The sequence below is a fragment of the Myodes glareolus genome, chromosome 9, assembly GCF_982192425.1.
Source record: "Myodes glareolus chromosome 9, mMyoGla1.1, whole genome shotgun sequence".
In the NCBI taxonomy this organism is placed as follows: domain Eukaryota; kingdom Metazoa; phylum Chordata; class Mammalia; order Rodentia; family Cricetidae; genus Myodes; species Myodes glareolus.
Window position 1 is genome coordinate 7361307 of NC_142034.1, and position 22823 is coordinate 7384129.

General features: G+C 54.1%; 2 protein-coding genes across 7 annotated transcripts in view; both read right to left on the reverse strand.

Annotated features, from left to right (window-relative positions):
* Positions 1–1483: 1483 nt before the first annotated feature.
* Nherf1 (NHERF family PDZ scaffold protein 1) lies at positions 1484–18947 on the reverse strand. 2 transcript variants are annotated; one of them, XM_087909794.1, is made up of 7 exons: positions 18333–18947; positions 6237–6398; positions 5285–5438; positions 3630–3670; positions 2584–2673; positions 2143–2352; positions 1484–1906 (listed from the first exon to the last, which is right to left on the reverse strand). In XM_087909794.1, the coding sequence occupies exons 1-6, from the start codon at positions 18753–18755 to the stop codon at positions 2161–2163; spliced, it is 1062 nt and encodes a 353-aa protein (XP_087765920.1). In that variant the 5' UTR covers positions 18756–18947; the 3' UTR covers positions 1484–1906; positions 2143–2160. The 2 variants fall into 2 exon arrangements, with proteins under 2 accessions (XP_087765920.1, XP_087765919.1); XM_087909793.1 differs by having other exon boundaries at positions 1484–2352.
* Positions 18948–20055: 1108 nt separating this feature from the next.
* Positions 20056–22823, reverse strand: part of Rab37 (RAB37, member RAS oncogene family) — a 67629-nt gene continuing 64861 nt past the window's right edge. For all 5 annotated transcript variants that reach the window (XM_085696033.2, XM_085696034.2, XM_048452071.3 and 2 more), the window contains 4 exons: positions 22601–22666; positions 21975–22031; positions 21821–21897; positions 20056–21673 (listed from right to left, as the gene is read on the reverse strand). In XM_085696033.2, coding sequence (XP_085552159.1) covers positions 21568–21673; positions 21821–21897; positions 21975–22031; positions 22601–22666 — 306 coding nt within the window. In that variant the 3' untranslated portion in view covers positions 20056–21567. The remainder of the gene's footprint in view (positions 21674–21820; positions 21898–21974; positions 22032–22600; positions 22667–22823) is intronic.

The following is a 22823-nucleotide window of genomic DNA, read 5'->3' on the forward strand; positions in this document are numbered from 1 at the left end:
GAGGAGCATCCCTGCCAGAGAACCTTGGAGCCTGCTACAGGTGAGACCCCCCTCCTGCAGCATCAGGCTCTCCCCCTTCCCTGCTGTTCATTGCCCGCTTTTGGGCAGTTGCGTCCAATCTGGCCACTAGGGGGCAGCAGAGGCATAGTTTCGGGACGGCCAGGATACTGGCGAAGTTAGAGTGTGCTGGATGGTGTTGTGTTGCGCCCCCATCCCAAGCCTTTTACTTCTGACTGTCCCATACCCTGCCGTTATCTGAGGTAGTCATCAAGAAAGGCCAGGCATATTTTCAAAACAGCTCTGACAGGTTAGAAGTGCATTTGTGTGAGAGATGGTTCTGGATAAAGTTATTGCCAAGACCTCCCAGCCCCTGGTCTTGGCGTCTTACTCCAGATTGCACAGGGAAAAACTGCAATCCAGAATGCCTGAATTTGAAGTGAAATTTGCTATTGGCTCCCTTTGGACTCTGCTCCAGACCTTGGCCAGTTCTGGTCCAGCTCAGAGCTAAAGGTCCCCCACAGCTTCTCCACCCAGCAGGTGAGGTAGGGAGGAGTGCTTCCAAGCCCTGTTATACCAGCCTGGGGACCTCCACCTGGGGCCAAAGGGTAGAAGCGTGGGTGGATGAGGGAGGCCAGGCCCAGCCGAGCAGGCCAGCAGGAGGTGATAGGTACTGTGATAAGGGCTTTGGATGACTTTTCTTAAGGCTGGTGGAATCCAGACCCTAAAGCCAAGACAGCCAGATAGTGCATGGCCCTTCTCCCAACCCAGAGGGCTCCAGGCCTTCTCTCCTGGAACTGTTATTTTTTTTTTTACTTGTTCCTTTCAGCCCAGCAACCTGTTCTGAGTGGCCTTTCTGTAGATTAGGTGAGCGGGAAGTAGCTGGGGCCACACTCCCCTTCATTTTTGAACACCTGTCCTAGGACGTGGTCCGGTGGGGAGCCTGAGCGTTCTGGGCCTCCTGGCAAAGGCAGTATATTCCCTTTGCAAAGTCCCTTCCATCCCGCCTTACCACACAACGTGCCCTGCGGCTAAGTGGACTAGTTTTCTCCTGTGCTGGATATCTGCTTTCCCATCAGGCCACTGGGCAGATAAGGGGTGTCTGTGGCAGCCTCAGACTGCTGAAAATCCTGCACTCCTGGGGGGGGGGTAGGGAGGAAAGTCCTCCCCACGTCCTGAACCCAGCTCTGTAGTGAGGTTTCACTTGTAGCACTGGACAGAGGAGCCTCAGAGCCCTCCCAGCTTCCTCTTGCCACAGTCCCCACAAGCACTCCCGTTGTCCCATGTACCAGGGAACACTGACATGGAGCTAAGCACAGAGCTGGAGGGCCCTGTGGGCTCCGAATAGCTGCAAACCCAGGCATGCTCCTCCAGGAGTGTCCCACCTCCCAGCCAGAGGCCAGCCCCCTGGGAGCGCCAGTCTTTGCCCACTCTCTTAGACCTGAGGGTATGAGGCGAAGCACCAAAGACGACTCAGAGGCTCAGGTGGTTTAAAGGAACCAGTGAATTTCTGAAGGCATTTCCTTACAGTGGTGGCACCTGGCTCAGGACAGGCAGAGGCAGCCTGGGTTTCCCCGTGCTGCCCAGGTCTTTCAGAGTGAGAGTAGAAAAAGTTTAAGGGTGAAGCCATTGCCATGCTCTGGGTACAAACAACCGGGAAAATCACAAGAATCATGAAAACAAGAACCCCTCTAAATTCTGCAATGCTACACTCTTTAAAAAAAAAAAATCAAATGGACCAAAGAAGCCCAAGCCATAGCTCTGAGGACCTCAGGCACCCTGTCCATTATAAGCAATGGCCGCTACAGTCAGTCCCTGGTGAGCCCTGGACTTGGTCATCACATGTAGTTGAGGGAGAACTTCTTGTCTGGTCCAAAGGTCCTTGCTTGGTGTGGGTCCCAGTGATGTCCTAGGCAGACAGGTGAGGGGACTCTTGGTAGGATGAAGCCCCTCAGGGATAAGTATGGGGACGGGACAGAAACATTCCCCTTCCCTAAGGTGAGGGAAGGACAATTCCTAAGACAATCAAATTTGCCAGGAAGGGGTCGGGGTGCTGATGTTGATTTGAATGTTGATTGGTGGGTGACTGGGGAGGAGGGGGAGGCTAGGTCAGGTGGGTGGGTGGCTCCACCGTCCAGCACTGACCAGCGGCTGGTCGGGTGCTCAGAGGTTGCTGAACAGTTCATTTTTCTTGCTCCAGTCCATCTGCGGGGCCCGCTTGCTACTGCGCTTCTGGTGGGCCCTCTCTTTAGCCACAGCCAGGGAGATGTTGAAGTCCAAGATGGGGTCATAGGAGGAGGAGGTACATGAGGGCTCTGTGGACTCCTGTCTCTTGGGGCTGTCTTGGGAATTTAGCTGTGAAGAGGAGGAGAGAGTCAGTGTCCATCCCTGAGGGCTCCTCAGCCCTTGGCCTCAGAGAGGTGGAGATCCCTTGGGGCTATGACCAGGGTAGCCAGGTCACTGACAAGAACAAACCGCACCTCCCCATGTGACCTCAAAGACAGGCTAGTGTGCCAGGAACCAGAGCCGCCTGGAAATGGCTTCCCGTAAGGAACTCAGTCACCAGCCCCCATGGGGCCTGCGTACCTCCTCACTGGTATCACTGGAGGCAGATCTTGCCAGGGCTGGCCTGGGGCTCTCTGAAGCTGCCTCTGCTGGGCCTTCACGGCTGCTCTCCTGGCACAGAGAGGAAAAAGTATGGGTGGGCAGGAGATGGGGAAGGAAACTCCTGGAGGGAGAAGCTGGAGGCCTCATTAGAGCAGGGTCCTTGCTCAGGCTTGGCCATCCATCCAAATCCCAGATTTATATTACTACATTCCTAAAAGGATTGGGGCAGCCTGGTTCCATCCATCACCTGAGCAGGGGGCAGGGAATTGCAGAATCTCTCATCCTCCCCAACACTTTTGAGTACTGACTCACTTTTTGAATCAGCAACCCAAGAGGGGCTTCTGGGAACACAGGACCACCAAGGTCCTCCTGTTTGGCATGAGGAACGTATATGGCCCCTTAACCTCTGGTAGTCTTTTCCAGGCCTTAACCCCAAAGTAGCCAACTAGGTCTTTAAGGAATAAGATGATGGAACATTATAGAACCAGGGATGGGGTGGCAGAAGGTGGGGATCATGTCTGATGATTGCCTCCATTAGGTCTCTGTAGAGGAAGCCTTCAAACAGATCTTGCCAACTCCAGGCTCTGTGGTCTGATTCTGAGACAGCCCATGCCAGAGTAGAGGTTTTGGCGGGGTGTGAGCCTGGCACTCAGCCCCTTCCTGGGTCCTTCCATGGCCTCGGCTGGCTCCCAGCCTCACCCCCCCCCCCCTTCTGCCCGAGGAGGAGGGACTTTGTTCTTCCAGCTCAGACTGGAAGCGGCAGGACCAGCGTCCAGACACTGAGGCTCTGTTCTTGGGGGGAAGAATGGCCTCTTCTGTATGGTGGGAGTTAGAGGTGGGGGCTACAGAGGGGCCCAGGCAAGCCTTTCCCAAGTGGCAGCCTCACCCCTGACAGGAGGTGGGGGTACTCTGGCGGTCCTATGGCTTAGCGCTCAGGAAGACACTGGAACTGGGCCCTGATGTGTCAGCCCGAGCCATGCCACCACTTGCCCTGTCCCCACAGGAGTGGGTAGGGGACCCCTTACCTTCTGTACCTCTCCGTTGGTGAAGGGCTCAGGCAAGGGTCCTAGGTGAGGGAGACAGCAAAGGTTAGTCCAGAATCTCTGGGGGAGGAGAGCAGAGGATGCAGAGCCATGCCTTGGCAGCTCACCAGACCCCGTACTGCAGGGCAAAGGCTGCAACCCACTGTATGTACATTTGACATTTTGATGACCCAGTGCCCAGAAAGATTGTTTGACAATCTCAGAAAACAAGACCCCACTACAGTGTGGTACTTGGAATTTTCAATAAAATGTATTTTCATAATGTCTCATTTGGCAAACTGGGGGGACTTTCGGGGGGGTGCAGGGGAGGGTCGTGCTGGAGTGCTGCTTGATACTGAGTGGCAACCAGTGATGGACAAGACAGCTCCTATAAGGAGTCCTGCGTGCAGTGTGCAGTGCTAGGCAAACAGCCCTCCATCTGCTAACAGTGCTCACTACCACTGAGCTGCCTTTCTGACCCAGGCCAAGATGCCAGGCTTGCTGGAGAGTTACGATGGTATGGAGTTCAAGGGTAGCCAATCAAAAACAGGTCCCCTGTGGCCAGAGAGACGGCTCAGTGCTGGCCTCATGACCTGAGCTGGATCTCCAAGACCCAGATAGTGGGAGAGCTGACTCTCCCAGGCTGTCCTCTAGCCTCCACATCCACACAGCCCAGGTCTGACAGGTTTATGGCCACACCTCAGATTATATAGCCGGGACCTGCTGCCTTGGAGAGAGAACAATGCCAAGTATCTGTCACCTGGAGGTGAGGGGACAAGAAGGTTCAAGGACAGTGCCCTGGGCAGTCAGGCGAGGCCAGCAACAGAGAAAGCCAGGCCTAAGGTCGCCTCCCATATGGCCTGTGAAGGGGGAAGGCTGTTCCACCTCCATGAAGCAGTCAGGATGGGTGGGGTGTCCCTGTATATTAGTTATGATACATGTGATCCTTTGTATCCTGCCCACTGTGTCGCTCCTCTTGGAGATCTGAGTTATGTGGACCCTGGCCTTCTACTGTAGTCCCGATGCTCAGGGGGCCCCACCCACTGCAAAGTCCAGGGAGGTTTACTTTTCAGCACAGGATACCAGATTACCCTTCTGGAGCCATCTTCCCAGAGAGAAAGTCCGGACTAAGGGGTGGGGGTGGGGGGCTCCTGCCTGGTGTGGCGGCCTTACTCACTTTGGCTTGACTTGAACAGGAGGAGATGCCAGGCTTGGCAGGATGAGAGTGGGGGAGGGGGAAGGGGAGAGCTGGGGCCCCGGGACTGAAGGGGACCCACTACTCTCTAGAGCCAGCAAGCCCCAGTTTCCAAGGCAACTTGACAGAAGGGAGGAGGGGAGCACTGGGGCCCCTGTCACTGGACTCTGGTCTGCCTGGCAAAGGCTGGAGGCCTTCCCCGGAGTTAACTCTTTCCTCTCAGAGGAATCGCCTGAGAACTCCCTGGACTAGGGAGAGGCTCAGGCCAGGCCTTGGTACTGATCGAACCTCATTCCCCTCCTTCATGACAGTTAAGGGCTGTAACCTAACCCCCTTCAGACACTCATGGCCCATCCCTGCTTCTACTCTCCACCAACCCACGCTGTAGACTCTCCCTTGCAATCCAAGAAGCCTTAGGCACTTGGCCACACCCCTGGCTGGGGGCACCCAGCTGTGCACTCACCATCCAGGTGTGCCTGTGATGGGATCACTTTGCACTTCTTGAAGAACTCGTCGGTTTCCCTGTCCACCACCAGCAGCTTGGCCTCGTCCCCTCCAGCCTTGATGGCAGACACCACGTCCCCATGCTGCTTGCCCTCCATGCAGACACCATTGACCTGTGAGGCAAGGCAGGGACGGGGATGACCCACACGGGTCTCAGCGCTGGGGAGGGCAGGTGGAGGAAGTCCCTCCTGGGAATGCTGCATTTCCTCAAGTGCTCAGCCCCGAACCCAGCCATCCAGGGCTTCTCTGACAGTCAGCTGGGAAGCAAGACAAATGGGAAGAGCCAAAGAAAATACCCAGAGACTATACAAACACAGCTGGAGTGAGGGGAGGCCTGGGAGCCTGGGCCGGTCTCTCCTCCGACCTCCCTCTCTGGGCCTTGGTTTTCTCACGTGTAAAGTGAGAAGTCTTGGAGGAGCTGCTCTGTGGCTCTAAGGTTCTCACACTGTGATTCTGGGAGCAGCCCAAGCATTTAGTTCACATTTCCTCTCTGGTGAGCACAGCCGAAGAACAGAGTGTCTCAAAGCTGAACTCAGGAGAGGCCGTAGGATCCATCCTCATGCCTGGCCGGACTGCCCAGGCATCAGGAAGGCCATGCATGTGGTCTCTGGCATCTACCTGGATTTTGGCAGGTAAATCATGGGCATAGGGTGTGTATTTTGCAAAGCAGAGTCCGAGCGAGGGGAAAAGAAACCATCCAGTCTGCTGGTATGGCACTCCCACCTACCGCTTAACATCCTTCCTTCCCATTCCTCCGCTCTACCTGTGTAGCTGCCCGCCATCCAGCACCTCTGAGTTGGCCATAAGCCATGGGTTAATCAAACCACAGATGGCATAAGGCTGCCCCAAAGCACCAAAGATTAGGAAGGAAGAGCCCGCGAAGGTACAGAGAGCATTGTAAAGGGCATTACCTCCACAATGCGGTCCTGGGCCCGGAGTCCGGAGGCCTCTGCTGGAGAGTCTGGGTCCACCGCTCGGATGAACTGGCCTGGCTTGGACTTGTCACTGTGCAGATTGAAGCCATAGCCATTGGGGCCTTTCTTCATGGTACAGAGCCGAGGCCGGAGCTCACGCTGCGGGGATGTAGGAAGCACTCACTCACGTCATTGCACAATATCCCAACACTGCCTTCTTCAGCTCCCTGACTCGAAGGATTTGGGATAATCCAGTGGTGATTGGAGCCCTCAGAGCAGTGCAAGGAATCTGGCCAGGGCTCAGATGTGGGTGCACACTTAGCACTGTAGCGAACTGAGCAGCTCTGGGGAAAGCCGCTGTCCCTGCCTGGGGCTAATTTCCCTCTTTGCCATTACTCACAGGCTGTTTTGGAATTACCCTTCTCCACCCACGGCTCATCTGGCCCATGGAGGTCTGGCTGGATACTTGAGGCTCCTGTGTGTGTGTGTGTGGGGGGGGGAGCACTGGTCCCTGTATCTCTTCTCTGTTGTCTGTTGTGAAGGCAAGGATAGCTGTTTACTGAAAGCTGGCCAACCTGTTTACAGTAAAGATCTGTATCTCTAGTGGGTTCCCTTTTTGACCCCAGTGAGCCAAATGGCCCAGCCAAATGTGACCCTGATAACCTGAAACCCCACAGGTGGCAGGCAGTAGATCCTGGGGTAGATGGGACTGTCCCCAGCTCTAGGTCCTGCCAAGGATATAGGGTGTGTGTGTGTGTGAGTGTGTGACTCTCAATAATTCCCAAGGACTTATATATGGGGAGGAGACCATGAAAAGCAGGGCAGGGCCAATGTTGTCAAAGACTGTGGCCTGGAAAGCAGGGCCTGTTACTTTTTGATTTGTTTGTTTGTTTTGGAGACAGAGTTTCTCTGTGTAGCCCTAGCTGTCCTCTAACTCTGAGATCTGCCTGTCTCTGCCTTCTGAGTGCTGCGATTAAAGGCGTGCACCACCACCACCCAGCCTGTTACTTTTAATATTATTTATTTTGTGTGTGTGTGAGAGAGCATGTGTACACTACAGTCCACATGTGGGGTCAAAGGACAACTTGTGAGAGTTGGCTTGGTTCTCTCCTTTCACCATGGGGGGGCAGACTTGGTGGTAAATTTGCCTTGATGTCCTGAGCCATCTCACTAACCCCCCTCCCCAAAAGACACAGGCAGGTACCTTCCGTGCACCCTGCCACTCAGCTGTCAACAGTTTCAACATCTTCCATCCTCTCTGGCAGCTGAGCTCTGAAGCAACAGCCTTGATGCCCACACGACACAGACTGACAGATGGACAGACTATGGACATGAGCCTACAGAAGCTGGAGGCTTTGTGAGCCCTTCCCAAGCACTACCCTGATCCCAGCTCCAAGCCTGGGAGCAGCCTGTTGGCCACTGGCAAGCTGACTAACCCTGGGTTGCCACCCACCCTGTGGGGCAACAAGATTCTCCTACTAACTTGTGACTTGGGGCGAATCATTTCCATTTCTGAGCCTCGGGGTCTTCCTTTATAGAGGGTGTTTATTGCTACCTGCCTCTCCGGGTGTTGTTGAGGCCCAAAGACATAAAGACACCGTATAAAGCAGTACTTTGGAACTCCAAGTCCCTGCGCAGATCTGGATGTTACCATTGTTCTTACTAAGCCCCCACGCATACCGGACTCCACCATTGTTCTTGCTAGTAAGAACAGTCACGTAACTCTAGGATACTGGGTCAGGGAGGGTGGTGGCCAGGTTGCTCTGAAACCCAAATCCTCAGCTTGGGGTACAAAAGGCAAGGGAGGGGACAGGCGGGAAGGACTAAAACGAGGTGGGGGTGGGGAAAGGGGCTTACAGGCCTCCAGTCCCACCTTATCTGCATTAAGAACCCATCCCTTCCTTCACTTGGTGGAAGAAGCAAGCACCTTAACCCAGTGAGTTTGATCTCCAGGACACACAAGGTAGAAAGGGAGAAGTGACTCCCACAGGTTGTCCGATGACCATGGTACGCCCACCCCCACACAGCATACACACACACACACACACACACACACACACACACACACACACACACACGGCAGATTTTAAAGATGGAAAAGAACGAATGCTTGGGCAGGCTTTGTGTTCAGGATGTTGGTGTGCAGAGTCCAGAAGACAGAGGAGGTGACAGTTGGCATTTTCCCTAGTGACCGACCCAGATCCTAGGGACCCCTCACTTCAAACAGCAAAGACAACCCTAGCAGCAGCAAAAAGAGGGGACCACAAGAGGCCCCTCCTTCCCTCAGCCTATTCAGTCCCTTACCCCACTGTGACGGAGCCCCTGCCTCAGCCCCCAGCACCACGTAGTTCCGGGAGTGAGGATTCTCCTCCTTCCAGCTAATCCCTCCACAAAGCTGCCATGGGCCCTCCCCCAGGCTGCCTAGGTGAGCTGAACAGGTCTGACGAGTTGCTGCCACCAGGACAGGCTCAGCTTTCGGCTTCAGCCACACACCTCCCGCGGCCCTCAGTTTGCGGAATCTCAGTTTGCCTCTCGTTCCTCCCCACCCCCCCTCCCCACAGCAGTCTGGCTGTTAGCTGTTTCCGAGACAGGGAAATTGCGACTCAGAGAAGTTGAGCCCACTCAGTCTGACTGGGGACCTTCCTCCCACCACATCAGCTTGGGTCCAGCTACTAGGCAGCCCGGAGTGAAGCCTAGTGAAGGGCAGACGGTGGGGGCTCTTCGCACACTAACCAGGTGTCTGGGAGCTAGTGAAACCACAGGCTTCCTTCCGGGAGCTCCACGCCTCTGGCAGCCAGAGCCCCAGCCCGAGTGGAAGGATAAATCCTGACCTGGGTGACGGGGCTGTGAGCATGCCTGGGCTGGCACTGTGGCTAGAGCCAGGCTGAGGGTTCAGGAGAGGTGGCTCCCTAGTCGTGGGCAGGGCTGGGTTAGGTGTCTTTGCCTTCCAGTTCCAAGTCCCTGCTTAGGGTTTTCCCTACTCCACCTTAGCAAATGTCACCTCAGCATCCCTTCTAGTGACATGTGTCAGAGTTCAAAGGTCGACTTTGCAACCTTCAGGCAACATGAGGACCAAGAAGACTTAGAGGACCCTGCAAAAGGGGAAAGGCAGCCTCTACTCTACCTCCAGAAAGACCCCTCCATGCAGTACTCACAGACCTTCCGTGCTAATAGGTCCCTTTCAGAAGTTTCTAGAGCAGTGGTTCTCAACCTGTGGGTCGAGACTCCTTGGAGGAGCATCGAACGACCCTTACACAGAGGTCATACATTAGATACACTGCATATCAGATAGTTGCATTATGATTTATAACAGTAGCAAAATTACAGTTATAAGGTAGCAACGAAAAAAATATATGGCTGGTGGTCACCGCGACACGAGGAACTGCATGAAAGGGTTCCGGCGTTAGGAAGGTTGAGGACCACTGGTCTAGGTCTCTTCTTTCACAAGCTGGGGAGTGGAGTGCTTTAAACTTTCAGAGAAACTAGCCGGTTCCCTTCCAGTCCCCAAGAGCTGTCACTGCAGCTGCTGAGTCAGCCCATCCCAGCTTGGGTGGAGCTTAGAGGAGTCCCCTGGGGGCAGGCCTCTGGTTCCCAGGCCTAGAGCCAAGTCGGGATGGGGGAGGGGCAAGGTACCAGCGCTTGGACTCCGCCGTTGGGAAAAGAGATAAAAGGGAAAAGTTCGGTCCTCTCCCGGGCTTGGTGTGTGTGCGCCCCTCTACCCTAAGCAGCCTTGGGACTTGTGCCAACTCCAGGATACACAGCACGGGGGGTGGGGCACCTCATGGGAACATGGGCCTGGGGTGGGGGCTTCCAGCCTCCATATAAAACTTCCAAAGTAAAAATCGGGACTGGTTCCAGGCAATGGTGTCAGAGGGCGGCTGGTGTCAATGGATCTGAATGGGGCTGGACTAACTGAGCTTCTCTTTCAGTTTTTCCAAGAGGGCCAGGAGCACTGCCTCCAAACCCTCCTTCCGGTCTCAGACTGCCCCTTGACCCTCTGCCCCAGGATCCTAACCCCACCCTAAGAAACCAGGCCAACATCTCCACCCACGCTGTGCAGGCCAGGGAGAGAGGGGATGGGGGCACGGAATTCAATAGTCTCCACCCACGGGCCACCTGGAAAGCCAGGGAAAGTCGATACCCTAATCCTACAGCTGTCTCTGGGGAGCAAGCCCAAGGCCGCTCCCTGTTCCCCCTTGAGGGAGCTCTGCTGGGTAGCTGGGGGACAAAAGCCCCTTTGGGCCTAGCCCCTCCCTGGCTGATACCATGGTGATGGGCTCAGGAGAAATGGCCGGGCTGTTTCTACTACTTCCCAAGGACTAGCCAGCTCCAGCCCCAGCAGTGACAGGCTGTGACGGTGGGAAGACCCCCCAGGGTGACCAGGGAACCCTTCTTAAGACTGTTCTTCACCAGCCCAGCCCAGGGTTCTTATTTATGGAAATGAGCCTGGGGCCCCGCCGTCCCACACAGGAGAAGTAGACCCGGATAGAGATGAGGGAATAAGAGGGTCAAGGAGGAGACCTTAGTGGGAGGGGCAGGTGACATTTCTGCTTTGTTGTGGGAAGCAGCTAGGGTTTTTGCTTTTTTCCTTCCTCATGGACTTGGGGACAGAGGCTTGGAGCTGGCCTTGTTCCTCAAGGGAGCTTGATGGAGATGGCTGGATTCTGCCTAGGGTTGCCATGTTAAGGCAGCATGGGATGCTATCCTTTAGGCAGGCTGAGAAGTGACCAGGGCCTTGGAACTCTGGGCCACTTCAGCCCCTTTAGGCTACCGGTGTCCTCTGCTCATCCTGATGTGGGCTTGGCTACTACCAAGTCTGATGTCACCTCAAGCTCCCCGTGGGACCGACCCGTCCTCTTCATCTCAGATGATGTCATCAAGTTCCCGGTAGGACCCTTCCTCTTCATCCGTACAAGAACACGTCTGGTCACAATTGCTAGTGTGTGTGTGGTGGTAACAGTGGTCCTTGTGGGAGTCAAGGAGCGGGAGGAACCCAGGGAGCTAAAATGGGCACTGTTTCATAGACATCAGCACTCCTCAGTCAGGAGGCTCTGAGCCAGGTCCTCGCCTCTCAGTGCTGGACAGGGAGCCTGATGGGGAAGCGGAGTTCGGCTCTGTTCTCTTCCAGGCCGGGGAAGCCTGAGACAGAGCCGGCTGGTACCTGGGCTACTGCCTAGCTGGACACCATCCAAGGCTGGTCGCCAGGTGCCTTCCTGCCTGTCTGGCATGCAGTCCACCATCACCAGCCCCCACCCTTCTCTCAGAAGCTGCCGATTTATGGGCTGTCCCAAGAGGCTAAGCAAGGACAATCAAGGAGCTCATTGTGAAACTGGGCCTCATTACCGAAGTAACAAATAGCAGTTACCGTTTATTGAACGTACAATACAGACTAGGCACAATGCCGAGGGCTTTATATATATTTTCTTACGTAAACCCCAACTGTGACTCTTTAAGGGAAATATGCCCACATTTCACAGAGGGGAGAAAGTTGATAACGGGACAGCAGGATTTGAACTCAGAGCTGGAGGAACACGACAGAGTACAAGCATACCAGGTGTGGGGAATTTCCAGAAGAACCAGGCATGGTGGCAAGGACAGGCTCTGTGAGCAGGAGGCCAGCCTGGTCTACATAGTGAGTTTAGTACATACACCCCCTTGCAAAAAAGGAGATAATAGTCTATTATCATTTCAAGTTTGGATTTGTTTAAAAACTTGAAATAGTTGCTGGATGTGGCAGTGCACGCCTTTAACCCCAGCACTTGGAAGGCAGAGGCAGACAGATCTCTGAGGCCAGTCTCGTCTACAGAGTGAGTTCCAGGACAGCCAGGACTACATACACAGAGAAATTCTGTCTCAACAAACAAACAAACAAAATGCAAACAATAAAAGAAAGAGTTTACCTCTTTTTAATTTGTGCAAGTTGAACATCTCTAACCTAAAATCTGAAGTGCAAATTGCTCCAAAAATCTGAATCCCCCCCGCCCCCGCTCCCCAGACAGGGTCTCCTGTAACCCAGGTTGGCCCACATTGGCCTGGCCTCAAGTTCACTACATATCCAAGAATGACTTCCCAGAAGACTAGGAATCACAGGTGAGTGCCACCATGCCCAATTTTAAGTGGTACTGTGGCTAGAACTCAGGGCATCTAGGCAGGTACTCTCTTGACAGAACTAGGTCTCTATATCTCGGGTTTGTGTAACTCTTCCAAAGTTGGCAAACATCCAAAACTCAGAACATTTCTAGTCCCAGGAATGTTTGATAAGGAATATCAACCTGCACCAGGCCCCATGTCCAGCGTACTTCCGCTTGGACACTTCACGTGGTCCATGGCTCAGCAGCCTCACTCTGCCGCTATGTTGCGGGGCTGGGGGGGAGGGGACGACCCCAAACAGGCTTTACTCTTTGAACTTGCGGTGGGCATTGGGCCCGTGCCCTGACAAGCACATGGAGAGGCTGCCTTTGTCTCTGATCAGATTTAAATCTGGCCGATTTTCTCTGTGTGTCACCATGCTGCCTTTGAAGTCACCTGACCTCAGAGAGTCTACAGCACTTGTCCTTATTTCGGATACAGGACAGAAATATCCTCATGGCTGGAGATGTGAAGAGCGAGCTGTTTTACCTGGAGGGGAGGCTCAGGCAGCAGTCAAAGCCAGCCTCCTGGGGTCTCCGCGCTGCAGGGAAACTAGCAAGGCAAAGTAGGGGTGGGAGGAGTGGGTAGGGATTGGGATTTGTTTCCCAGGCTCCCTTCTACCCATGAAGGGATAGGAACTACCCCCTTTGGGCTGAGCTACTAGGAAGCATCTCCGCTTTTCTGGGTGATAGAAAGCCTTAAAGCTCTGGCTCCAACAGGAACGAACCTTAGTTAACCCAACCCCTGCATGAAGCTGGTTCAAGCACCCTGAACTGCCAATCTTATGTCTGTGTTGCTGTGTTGCTGTGAACCTGTAGCCTTTTGTATGCCAGACAAACTATCACTGAGCACAAAGAAGCCCGAGTTTACGACACCGTGAGGGTCCTGATGTGGTCCACATTTATCTGGAGAGCCAGGCCCTGAAACATAACCCGACTGTGTGGCCAAAGGGAGGCACACACACAATGGGGTCATGGTAGGGTGGGCCAACAGATCTCTCCATCCCCATAAAAGACCTGCCTGGGAGCCCAGCGGTGCACGCCTTTAATCCCAGCACTCCAGTGGCAGACATAGGCGGATCTCAGTGAGTTCGAGGCCAGCCTGGTCTATAAGAGCAGGACAGGCTCCAAAGCTACAGAGAAACACTGTCTCAAAAGGGGGGGGGGGCTGCCTGGGGTGATGGTGATCACATGCATCAAACACATTGCTTTTCCAAAGGTCCACCCTACATTCACCTTCGACCTTCGGACAGATTAATAAACACCAGTGATCAGCAGCTATAGCTTTTTTTCCCCAGAGAAGAGGTCACAGTTCCAACATACTTTGACATTTCTCCTTGGCCTTCAAACTCCTAGGCATTGCCCCACTTTAGAGGCTCCATAGGTGGGGAGTTCCTTCCCCATCAATCTGGGGTTTCCTGAGAAGGAAGACCTTTCTGCTTCTAGGACAATCATTCCAAACAGATTGATGGCCCCAGGCTAAGAAGCAGGGCCACTGCTGGCTAAACTGCAGAGAAAATGATCCCAAAGTGGCATGACCTATCCATTTCTTTTTCTTTTTGTGAGACAGGCTTTCACCATATAGCCCTGGCTGGCTTCAAACTCATAGACTTACCTGCCTCTCCTCCCCTGAGTGCTGGGACTAAAGGTATACACCACCACGCTGGGCCTTGACCTGTCCATCTCAAAGCCAAACACCCAGCAGTGTCCTTCCAAAGTCTGCCCTTCTGAAGCTCTATCTTGGCCAAATTAAACCTGTCCGCTAACTGCACCCGCCCATCTATCCTGCTTCCAGGGGTACCTACACTGTCCTTGCCTCTATGATCAGGGTCAAGGCTAGGAGGAACCTGGCTGAATCTGAGTGCTTTCCCAACCGTGGTCTGTCATCTGATTGCTCTTTCTAAGAATCCTGTAGGCTGGGGACTGGTATCCCATTTCACTGACTGGAAGCAAAGTCTTGCAGGGACTACGGCTCCAGAGCCAGGAAGCAGCAGAGCGGAGACTCTCAACACTACTGCGTCTGACCCCAAAGCCTAGACCTTTGGCCTCCCTGTCAAAGGGGAAGCTGCTAGTAGGCAAGAAGGACTGGGTTGATTCTATTTGGAATTCCATCTCTAGGTGTATGGGATGCACAAACAAGCCCAGGTGTGCTGGACTGGGATGAACTGGGACAAAGGTCCCTTACAGCTGTCATGGATTCACCCATTAATTCAACCATGTATTGAACACCTCCCTGTAGCAGATACAGAGCAGTGTAGGTGGGATAACTAACAATGGTTGGAATAGGAGTAACCCAAGGCTGTGCCCCGGGGCTTGCCAGGTATCAGAGGTGGACACAGAGGCACAAGGATGTATAGCTGGCTTGAGGGGATTCAGATCTTTGGTGTGGCTGGGAAAGAGCGGAGCAGTGGGGGAGAGTGGGCGGCCAATATTGTAGAGAACCACGGTACTACATAGAGCTATTGTTATTGTTTAATATTGGTGCAGCTGGGCAGTGGTGGCACACACCTTTGATCCCAGCACTGGGGAAGCAGAGGCAGGTGGGTCTCTGTGAGTTCAAGGCCAGCCTGATCTACAGAGCAAGTTCCAGGACAGTCAAGGCTGTTTTGTTACACAGAGCAACTGTCTGGGAAAACCAAAATAAATAAACAAATATATGAATACAGAATCCCATCCCGTAGCCCAGGCTAGCCTTGAGCTAGCAGTCCTCCTGCCTTTGCCTTTGGTGTGCTGGGATTATAGGCCTGTGCCACCACACCCAGCTCATCACATCAACATTAAACAACAGGGATCTTTGAGGACTCTGACCACTGGGCTTGGCCACAGCTGCACCTGCTCAGGTAGGGAGGAATCAGCGCTATGAACTATTTATTACTTCAAATGCCAACAGTCAACATTTACTGAGCACTTGCTTAGTTGCCAGTATTGGGTGACTTACACACAGCCTTATGTAATCCTAATAACCCCATGAGGTCACTGCCGTCATTCCCAACTTACACAATAGGAAACAAAGGCTTAGGGAGATGAAGAAACTGGGCTCCAGGCAGGTCAGCTAGTACAGCTGAGCTGGCTCAGGTCTGCCCAGGCCCTGCTCTAGGCCAAAATTCAAGGATTTAGGCCTTGTCCTGTGTCTGGTGGGGATAGGTAACAGGAAAGCAGGCAAAGGGCTGGCGAGGTCGCTCAGACAGTAAAGTTCTTGCTGTACAAGCATGAGGACCTGAGTTCAATCCCCAGATACCCCCCCCCCCAAAAAAAGCTAGCAATAGAGGTTTAGGTTTATAATCCTGTTGCTGGGGAGGTGGAGGCGGGAGGATCTCTGGGGCTCAGTGGCCAGCTTAGCCAGATTCATAAATTTGGTCTGGTGTGCCTTTAATCCCAGCACTCAGGAGGCAGGAGGATCTCTGTGAGTTCAAGGCCAGCCAGTCTACACAGAGTTCCAAGTCCAGCCAAAGTGATGTAGTGAGGTCCTGTCTCAAAACAAATCAACTAATCCCTACAAATCTAAAAGTCCCAGGCTTTAGTGTGAGATGCTGTCTTTGGAAACAAGGTGGGGGCTCAGTGTGGTGGAATACACCTGTTACCCCAGCATCTGGGAGGCAGAGGCATGAGAGCCTCTATGAGTTGAGGTCAACCTGGTCTACAGATAAGCCAGAATTACATAATAAAACTCTGCTTTTCCAATAAAGAAACCTCTACCTCTCTGGGCCTCAGCAGGCCAGTGGGGATAGCCAATGTTTCAGGCACCTCTCTTCACCTGCCCTGTTTGCTCTTGGCCCACCAAGATGCCACTCAGTCTCCACCACAGCATCTTCTGGCTGACACCTCTCTGTCACATGAGAACCCAGGAGGTTAACGGAGCAGCTCCCGCTCTGCAAACAAACCCCAGCTAAAACTAACTGTCAAATCTCAGCTGGGCACCTTCTACATAGAGGACAGGGATGCCTCAGCCTTTACTGGCATATTTTGCAATATTGGATGAGGCATGGGGGAGTGCCATCCGCAAGCTTACCACACCAAGATATGGAAGCTCTATACAGAGAAGTTTAGCACAACAAAGCTCAAGCGACTGAACTTTTCAAGCTTTGGGCAACGATGACCTTAACCATCTAGCAGGGTACGAGTACCGGCTGCTGTTCTGATAACTACCGGAAAGACGGACCATGTTGCCCAGTGCTCTTATTTTATACATGGGAAAAAAATCAAAGCTCAGAAAGTGATTGCCAAGTCCTATGATGGTATCTCCAGAATGGCACTACTTTGAGTCTCCTGGCCTTAAAAATCGACACACATGTAGGTGGTCTTACTACCACCGGGGGATGCTGACTCAGGACAGATCTCCAAGAGGAAGCCCCAGCCCACTGCCATTTTAGATACAAAACAGTCTGATGTAGAACCTTCCACAGCAGCCTCTCTCGACGTGGCCCTCCAGCACCCAGCACCACCACCGAAAGGGCAAGGGGAGGAGCTGAGCAGGACTGGAACTCGGTGTGTATCGGGAGGGTGAGGGGAGGCCGCTGGTTATCTGCCCTGATGCTAAAGTCCAAAGGAAAAAAATAGGGGGTGGGGGTGGACGTGAAGGTAATGGTGAATCAGTGGACCCGGGACAAGGTTCAAATTGGGTTTGTGCCTAGGAGCAGAGGTCACCTGTTCCAATTTGCTGCCAGGGGCTCTACTACTGCTTGCCAATGCCAACTGGCACTGGCAGGAAGTGGGAACCTGGTGGCCCTGGCATCCCCAGCACCAAGCTCTGGCAGAACAGGGCTTCTGGTGACCTCACTTCCACCAAACCAGTTGGTATTCTCAGGCTCCACCTTCAACCTTAAGGCTGAACAGTGCCCTTTCTCTGTAGAGGGAGAATCTTCCTGGCTCCATAGATACCGCTGCCACATGTTGCTACCAGGTAGTGCGCACTGAGGGGATCCTGCTCCCACAGTCTGAGCCCGGAGCCTGGCTTCCCTCCCTCCTGGCTCTCTAGGGATCCGAAGCTCAGCACAACAGCTCCTGTTTTGCCAGCTGCCCCTCCGGCAGCTGATCCAAAGTGGAGTTGTTTGGGGGAAATACCAAACACGAGCAAATCCAACCGGCCGGCTTGCTATCAGGACACTGGGGTGAGCAGTGACAATATAAGGGCGAGACCACCTGCCCACGTGGACTCTGAAGGACGATGCCTGGCCTTCCGACTGCTCCCTCCCACCAACCATCTTTCTCCTTCTCCTCCTTTTCCAAGGTCCTCCCACCAGGCTCCCAGATACCAGCTAGGGAGCGCTTACTCCTCACATTCCAGAGGACCATAAATCCTCCAGGGTGGCAGAGCCACCACCCCCAAGACGCCTGTGTGCCTCCTCCCTGTACCCCACCCCCACCCCTCGCTCGGAGACGCAGGGACTTCCTCTCTTTCTTAGAAGTCACTTTAGACTTGAGAAGGATGAAGTCCAATCGTTGCGAGTTAATGAAGCACAAACTAGGGAACCGAGTTTTAGCTACCACCTACAAGGACTGACGAGAGGGGAAAGACAGACAGACAGACAGACAGACAGACAGACACAGAATGAGAGAGAGAGAGAGCGAGAGAGCGAGCGGGGAGAGAGAGAGAGAGAGAGAGAGAGAGAGAGAGAGAGAGAGAGAAAGTGTTGAGCTTAGCTGCAGATGAGGACAGCCCAGAAAAAGGCTCCAGGGCGTCCGGGATCGGGGACAGAATTCAAGTAATGGGAGCCGAGAAAGGAACTGAATTCTTTTGCGATACCTCCCCAAAGTTCAAGGGAACTGAAAGTGCAGGCGAACACGGACAAGGCTACGGGGTCGCGGGTCGGAGTCCGAAGCTAGCCTCAGGAGCAGCGATCGCTTCGGGTCAGAGGGCGGAAGCCGTTTCCTCCTCGCTGCTCCAGTTTCAGAAAGTGCTGGACGTCCGGGGCGCCCGAGTCTCTTTCGGAATCCCAGTCCCATACCCAGTTCAGCTCGCACTTACCCGCTCCAGGTGGCTCTTTTCGGCCTGTTCTCCAGTCTCCTGTGAGACAGTGGCGACCGGCTGATCGGCTTCTTCGGACTTCTGGGTGCGCAGTAGGTCCTCCCGGATCGAAACGCCCAGTTTCTTGAGATGCTCGTCCGTCGCGGGGTCGACCACCAGCAGGCGCACAGAGTTGACCGCCGCGCGGATGCGGCTCACCACCTCCTGATGTGTCTCCTTCTCCACATTCTCGCCGTTCACCTCCACCAATCGGTCCCCGGCCAGCAGCCCTGACTTCTCGGCCGGCGAGCCGGGCTCCACCAGTCGGATATACTGGCCCACCTTGCCCTTCTCCCCGTGCAGGTGAAAGCCGTAGCCGTTCGGACCCTTCTCCAGGCAGCAGAGCCGGGGCAGAGGCTCCCCGGCTGCCGCGATCACGCTCATCTTGCCCTGCGAACGCTCAGCGCGGTTCCTGTCGAAGGCCGGGGACGCACGGCCTTTCTTCCCGCTCAGCGGAGCTCGAGTCGGGAGCTGAGCACCTCACTGGGGACAGTGAGCAGGTGTCCCAGGAACCGCGGTAGCGAACGCACAGGAAGGGAGGGAGCCAATCCCCGCCCGGCGCGGTGTCTGAGCGTTCCAGAGCCCGCCCCAGCTCCTAAAGCCGGGGGCGGGGCTGTGCCGTGGGTGTGAATCACCGTGGACCAATCAAAAGCCATTAACTCGAGCTCTTGGGCCGGGGTGAACATATCTGGCCAATCAGAATTGTGGGGGTGTGGCTTGCACTCGGCGCGGCTCCCCGCAGCGGGAGAAGAAAAGAGAGCCCAGGAAGTGGAAGTGTTTGTTACCAAGTGCGGAGTTGGGTCGATGGGGCGGAGCCGGGGCCGGGACCGGGGCCGGGTTCCAGGTACTGAGCCCAGGGGCCTCGCGGGCTGCACTCTGGTTTCCACGCCGTGGAGGCGGATTTAGAAGAGTCAGTCTCGGGGTAAAGGATCCTCAATGCTTTAACCGCCGTCAACCAAAGCCTGTTGCACAGCTTGGCTCGAAGTGGGGGGAGGGGGAAGCAACAGTTGTCGGGGAAACCATCCCACACACCCCCACTCACTCCTCCCACCCCCCCTCCCCGGGGCCAGTCTAAGAACCGGACGGATGTCTTCTGTAACACAGTAACACTGTAACAGGGTAACTGTAACAGAATAACTCTGGAGCGGGGTTGTTTAAGTAACAAAGTTTCTACTCGTGGAGTCACGGCGCTATCCCAGGACTTGGCATACAGAGAAGGTTTGGGCTTTGACCCCTTCTAGGAACGCGTAGGGCGGGGCAGATAGACCAAGGATCGGTATAGCCCACCAGGAAGACAGGCCGGCCTGAGGGTAGATCAATAAATAATGAATAAAAGGCTTGGTTTTGGCAGCAACCTTTGGCTAGGGAGAGGGGGCGGGGCGAGAGACAGCTAGGTAGTCAATCTCAGGAGTCACTCTAGAGGGAAAGGAGACCTGGCTTTTTTCAACAGAGAAAGAAAACGACTTGGACTGTGAGATAAGCCTTTCAGCTCCCTCTTGCCTGCAGAGGCGTTGGTCTGGAGGAGGGCAGTCAGTTAAGGGTGAGGTGAGCCTATGAGGACTCCGAAGAATGAGGCGAGAATGATTTGGGCATTGGGTAACAGTTTCCCACAACATGCCAAGTAACAACCTCTCCAACATAATCCCTCTTTCCTCTGGGAACAAACAGGAAAAACATCAGGGTGTACTTTCCAAAATACTGCAATTTAATTCTGAAAAACACAAACGCTGGAGACCCAGAGCTACGGGACTGGAGTTCCTGCAACTTGCTAGAAGTCCCAGAAGAGCAGAGGCAAGCCCAGGCTCCTCCTTGATCTGCCCATGAGAGGTCACAGAGGGCTTTCTTATCAACCCAAGTTTAGAGTGCTGACTCTGCTCAGAGAGCAAGATTTCTGCCTTGAAAGCAAATGCAGTAACCTCAGAAATGTGCAGTGCACACTTTATAGGAGTCCCAGTCACTGCCCAGCCTACAGAGCTGCAGTAAAGGTGCCTATGGGTCATGGATCTGCACACCTCCAGCGTCCTAAGGGTAGGGTCAGGGCTTTGGGAGACATACGGCCTCGAGCCTATAGGACCTCCTTACTGCCCGTCTCCATACCCGAAGCTTGACCAAACTACCTTCCCCTTCCCACACAAACATAGTACATTGGTTCACCCAGAAACAGAAGGCTTCCCACCCTTTCACCTGATTTAGTGGATGTGGAGATAAAACAGTTTTGGTCCTAGTGTTGGTCTGAAGTTAAAGGAAAGAGCAGGGAGGAGACAGAGAGCTGGGACTTAGAAAAATTGAATGGTGGGGTTGTTCACTTCTGACTCCCACCCATTCTAGGAGCCAGCAAATTCTTTATCTGGCTCTTACCTCTGCCTTAAATAGCTGTGGTGCTGTCCACCTTGTCACAGGTCTGGGAAGGAAGGAAAGTGAAGTGTTTTCCTGGCTCTGACCTCTGGCGTCTAGGAACCCAGGCAGAAAGCTGATGAGAGAGATTCCCATGGGATGGTGGGGTGTCCCCTGGGATGTAAGGTCCAGAGGATAGAATGTGATGTTTTCAGGTACCCCACTGTGCTTGTGTGCTAGAGAAAAAGGGGTTTGCTTCCAGAAGGAGGGTGAGGAGGGCCAGAGGTAGCTGTGAGCAGACCCCACCCACATGACTGCTATTCTTCTTACAGCCCCCCACCCCAATCTCCACTTTTATCTTTTCTGAGGCATTGGGCTAGCTCCCAGCACTGAGGCCTTTCCTATTGGGAGAGGGTGTCCCCTGGGGAGTTGGAGGAAGAGAAGTCTCCCTAGCCTCCCTAGTGAGGATCACAACCAGTTCCTACACCCTAGCAGTACTTTGGTGTCCCCTGGTTCCATGCTGGTGCAGTAAAGCCCATGATAGGAGGGGGATCCAGTCTTTTAGAATCCAGTCCCAGAAGGCAAAAGGACCATCAAGTCCCTACCTATTTTGTTTTTTTTTTCGGGGGGGGCACACTGGTGCCCTTTTTGATATTAGTTTATATATATTAAGATAAAGTATGGGAATTTTAACCTTCCCATGACACAGGGAAGCTAGAGAAACTAGGGTGGCAGCTACCTCCCTGGACAGGGCTGCCTACTGGACCCCCAACTCTCTCCTAGTCGGCTTGGCAGTTAAAATAACTGCATTCCAAGGGTCTCTGGGCCTCCTCTTAGCCCCTTATAGAGTCTGCTGTTAGAGTCACACAAAGGAGCAGCAGCTGGGGCGCTTCTTCTGCGACTCCACGTAGTCTCGGATCTGGAAGCTGGGCTCATCAGGCTGCCTGCCTGCCCGATATTTTAGTTCCCTAGAACAGGAAGAATCATGAGCTGAGCTGGGAATGTAAAGCCAGGCATTCCCTAACACTCCCCCTCCCCGCCCCACTGGCTTCCCAGATTGCCTCCCACCGCAACCCAGGCTCCCCCGCACCCCCCCTCCCCCACTCAGCTCTCACTTGGCAATTGCCAAAAAAGCCAACTCCACATTCATGCCAGTCTTGGCACTGGTCTCCATGAAGGGAACGCCATACTCCTGCCAGGGAGAGAGTGTTCTCAGGGCCTGCTATGGCCTCCCTCACCATTCCCCCAAACCCACTGGCAGTCACTTACCCTGGCTAGTGTCTCTCCATCCTCAGAACGGATCACCCTTTCGCTGCTTACATCCGCCTGTCAAGCCCATGTGGGTCAGTCAATCAACTCCAGGGAAAGGAAGCCTTGACCCCAGGAAGCCCATCTTTTGCCCCAGGAGCAAGCACTGCCCGCCCTCTTCTGGTAGCCTGAGGGACTGCAGGCAGGTGTGATTGGCCTGGGGCCAGGATTTCTGCTTCTGCATTGCTCAGGCTGTGTACCCACGCACGCCCTTAGCACTTAGGGGAGGTGTGTGATACTAGCAAAGGGTGTGGTGACCCAACGTCATCGGGTGACAGCAGCAGAGTTAAACATTTTGTACTTATTCCCTGACCTTTGACCTGTCCATAATGATCTAGTGATGGCTGGCAGTTGAGTCACCTGGCAGCTCGCTGGCAGCGGTTTAGGCTGTTGGTGGAAGGGGCTACTAGCAAAATTTTGGGGTGGGACAGGCAGATGTCACAAGACATGTCTGACTCCCACACTGGAGACCTCAGGGTCCCCTGTTGGAAGGGTTTAGGTGGCTGTGGGGCTGGGTGGGGATGGGGCTGAAGCAGCAGAGGGAGAGAAGGGTCAGAGTGCACTGGCTCTGCCACAGAGCCACTCACCTTGTTGCCTAGCAGCATGATCACCACATCTCTCTGGGCATACTCGTGAATCTCGGTGAGCCAGGCCTGTGGGAGAAGGGAGGCTGAGCCAAGGACCAGGGGATTCTTCTCCTAGAGGGCTTCTGTTGGGAGTCTCAAACCACAAAAGGGCTCAGTAATCAAAGGCAATGGGATCGGCCAGGTATGGCAACAGAGTTTATCCTTCCTGCACAGAGGCCGGGGC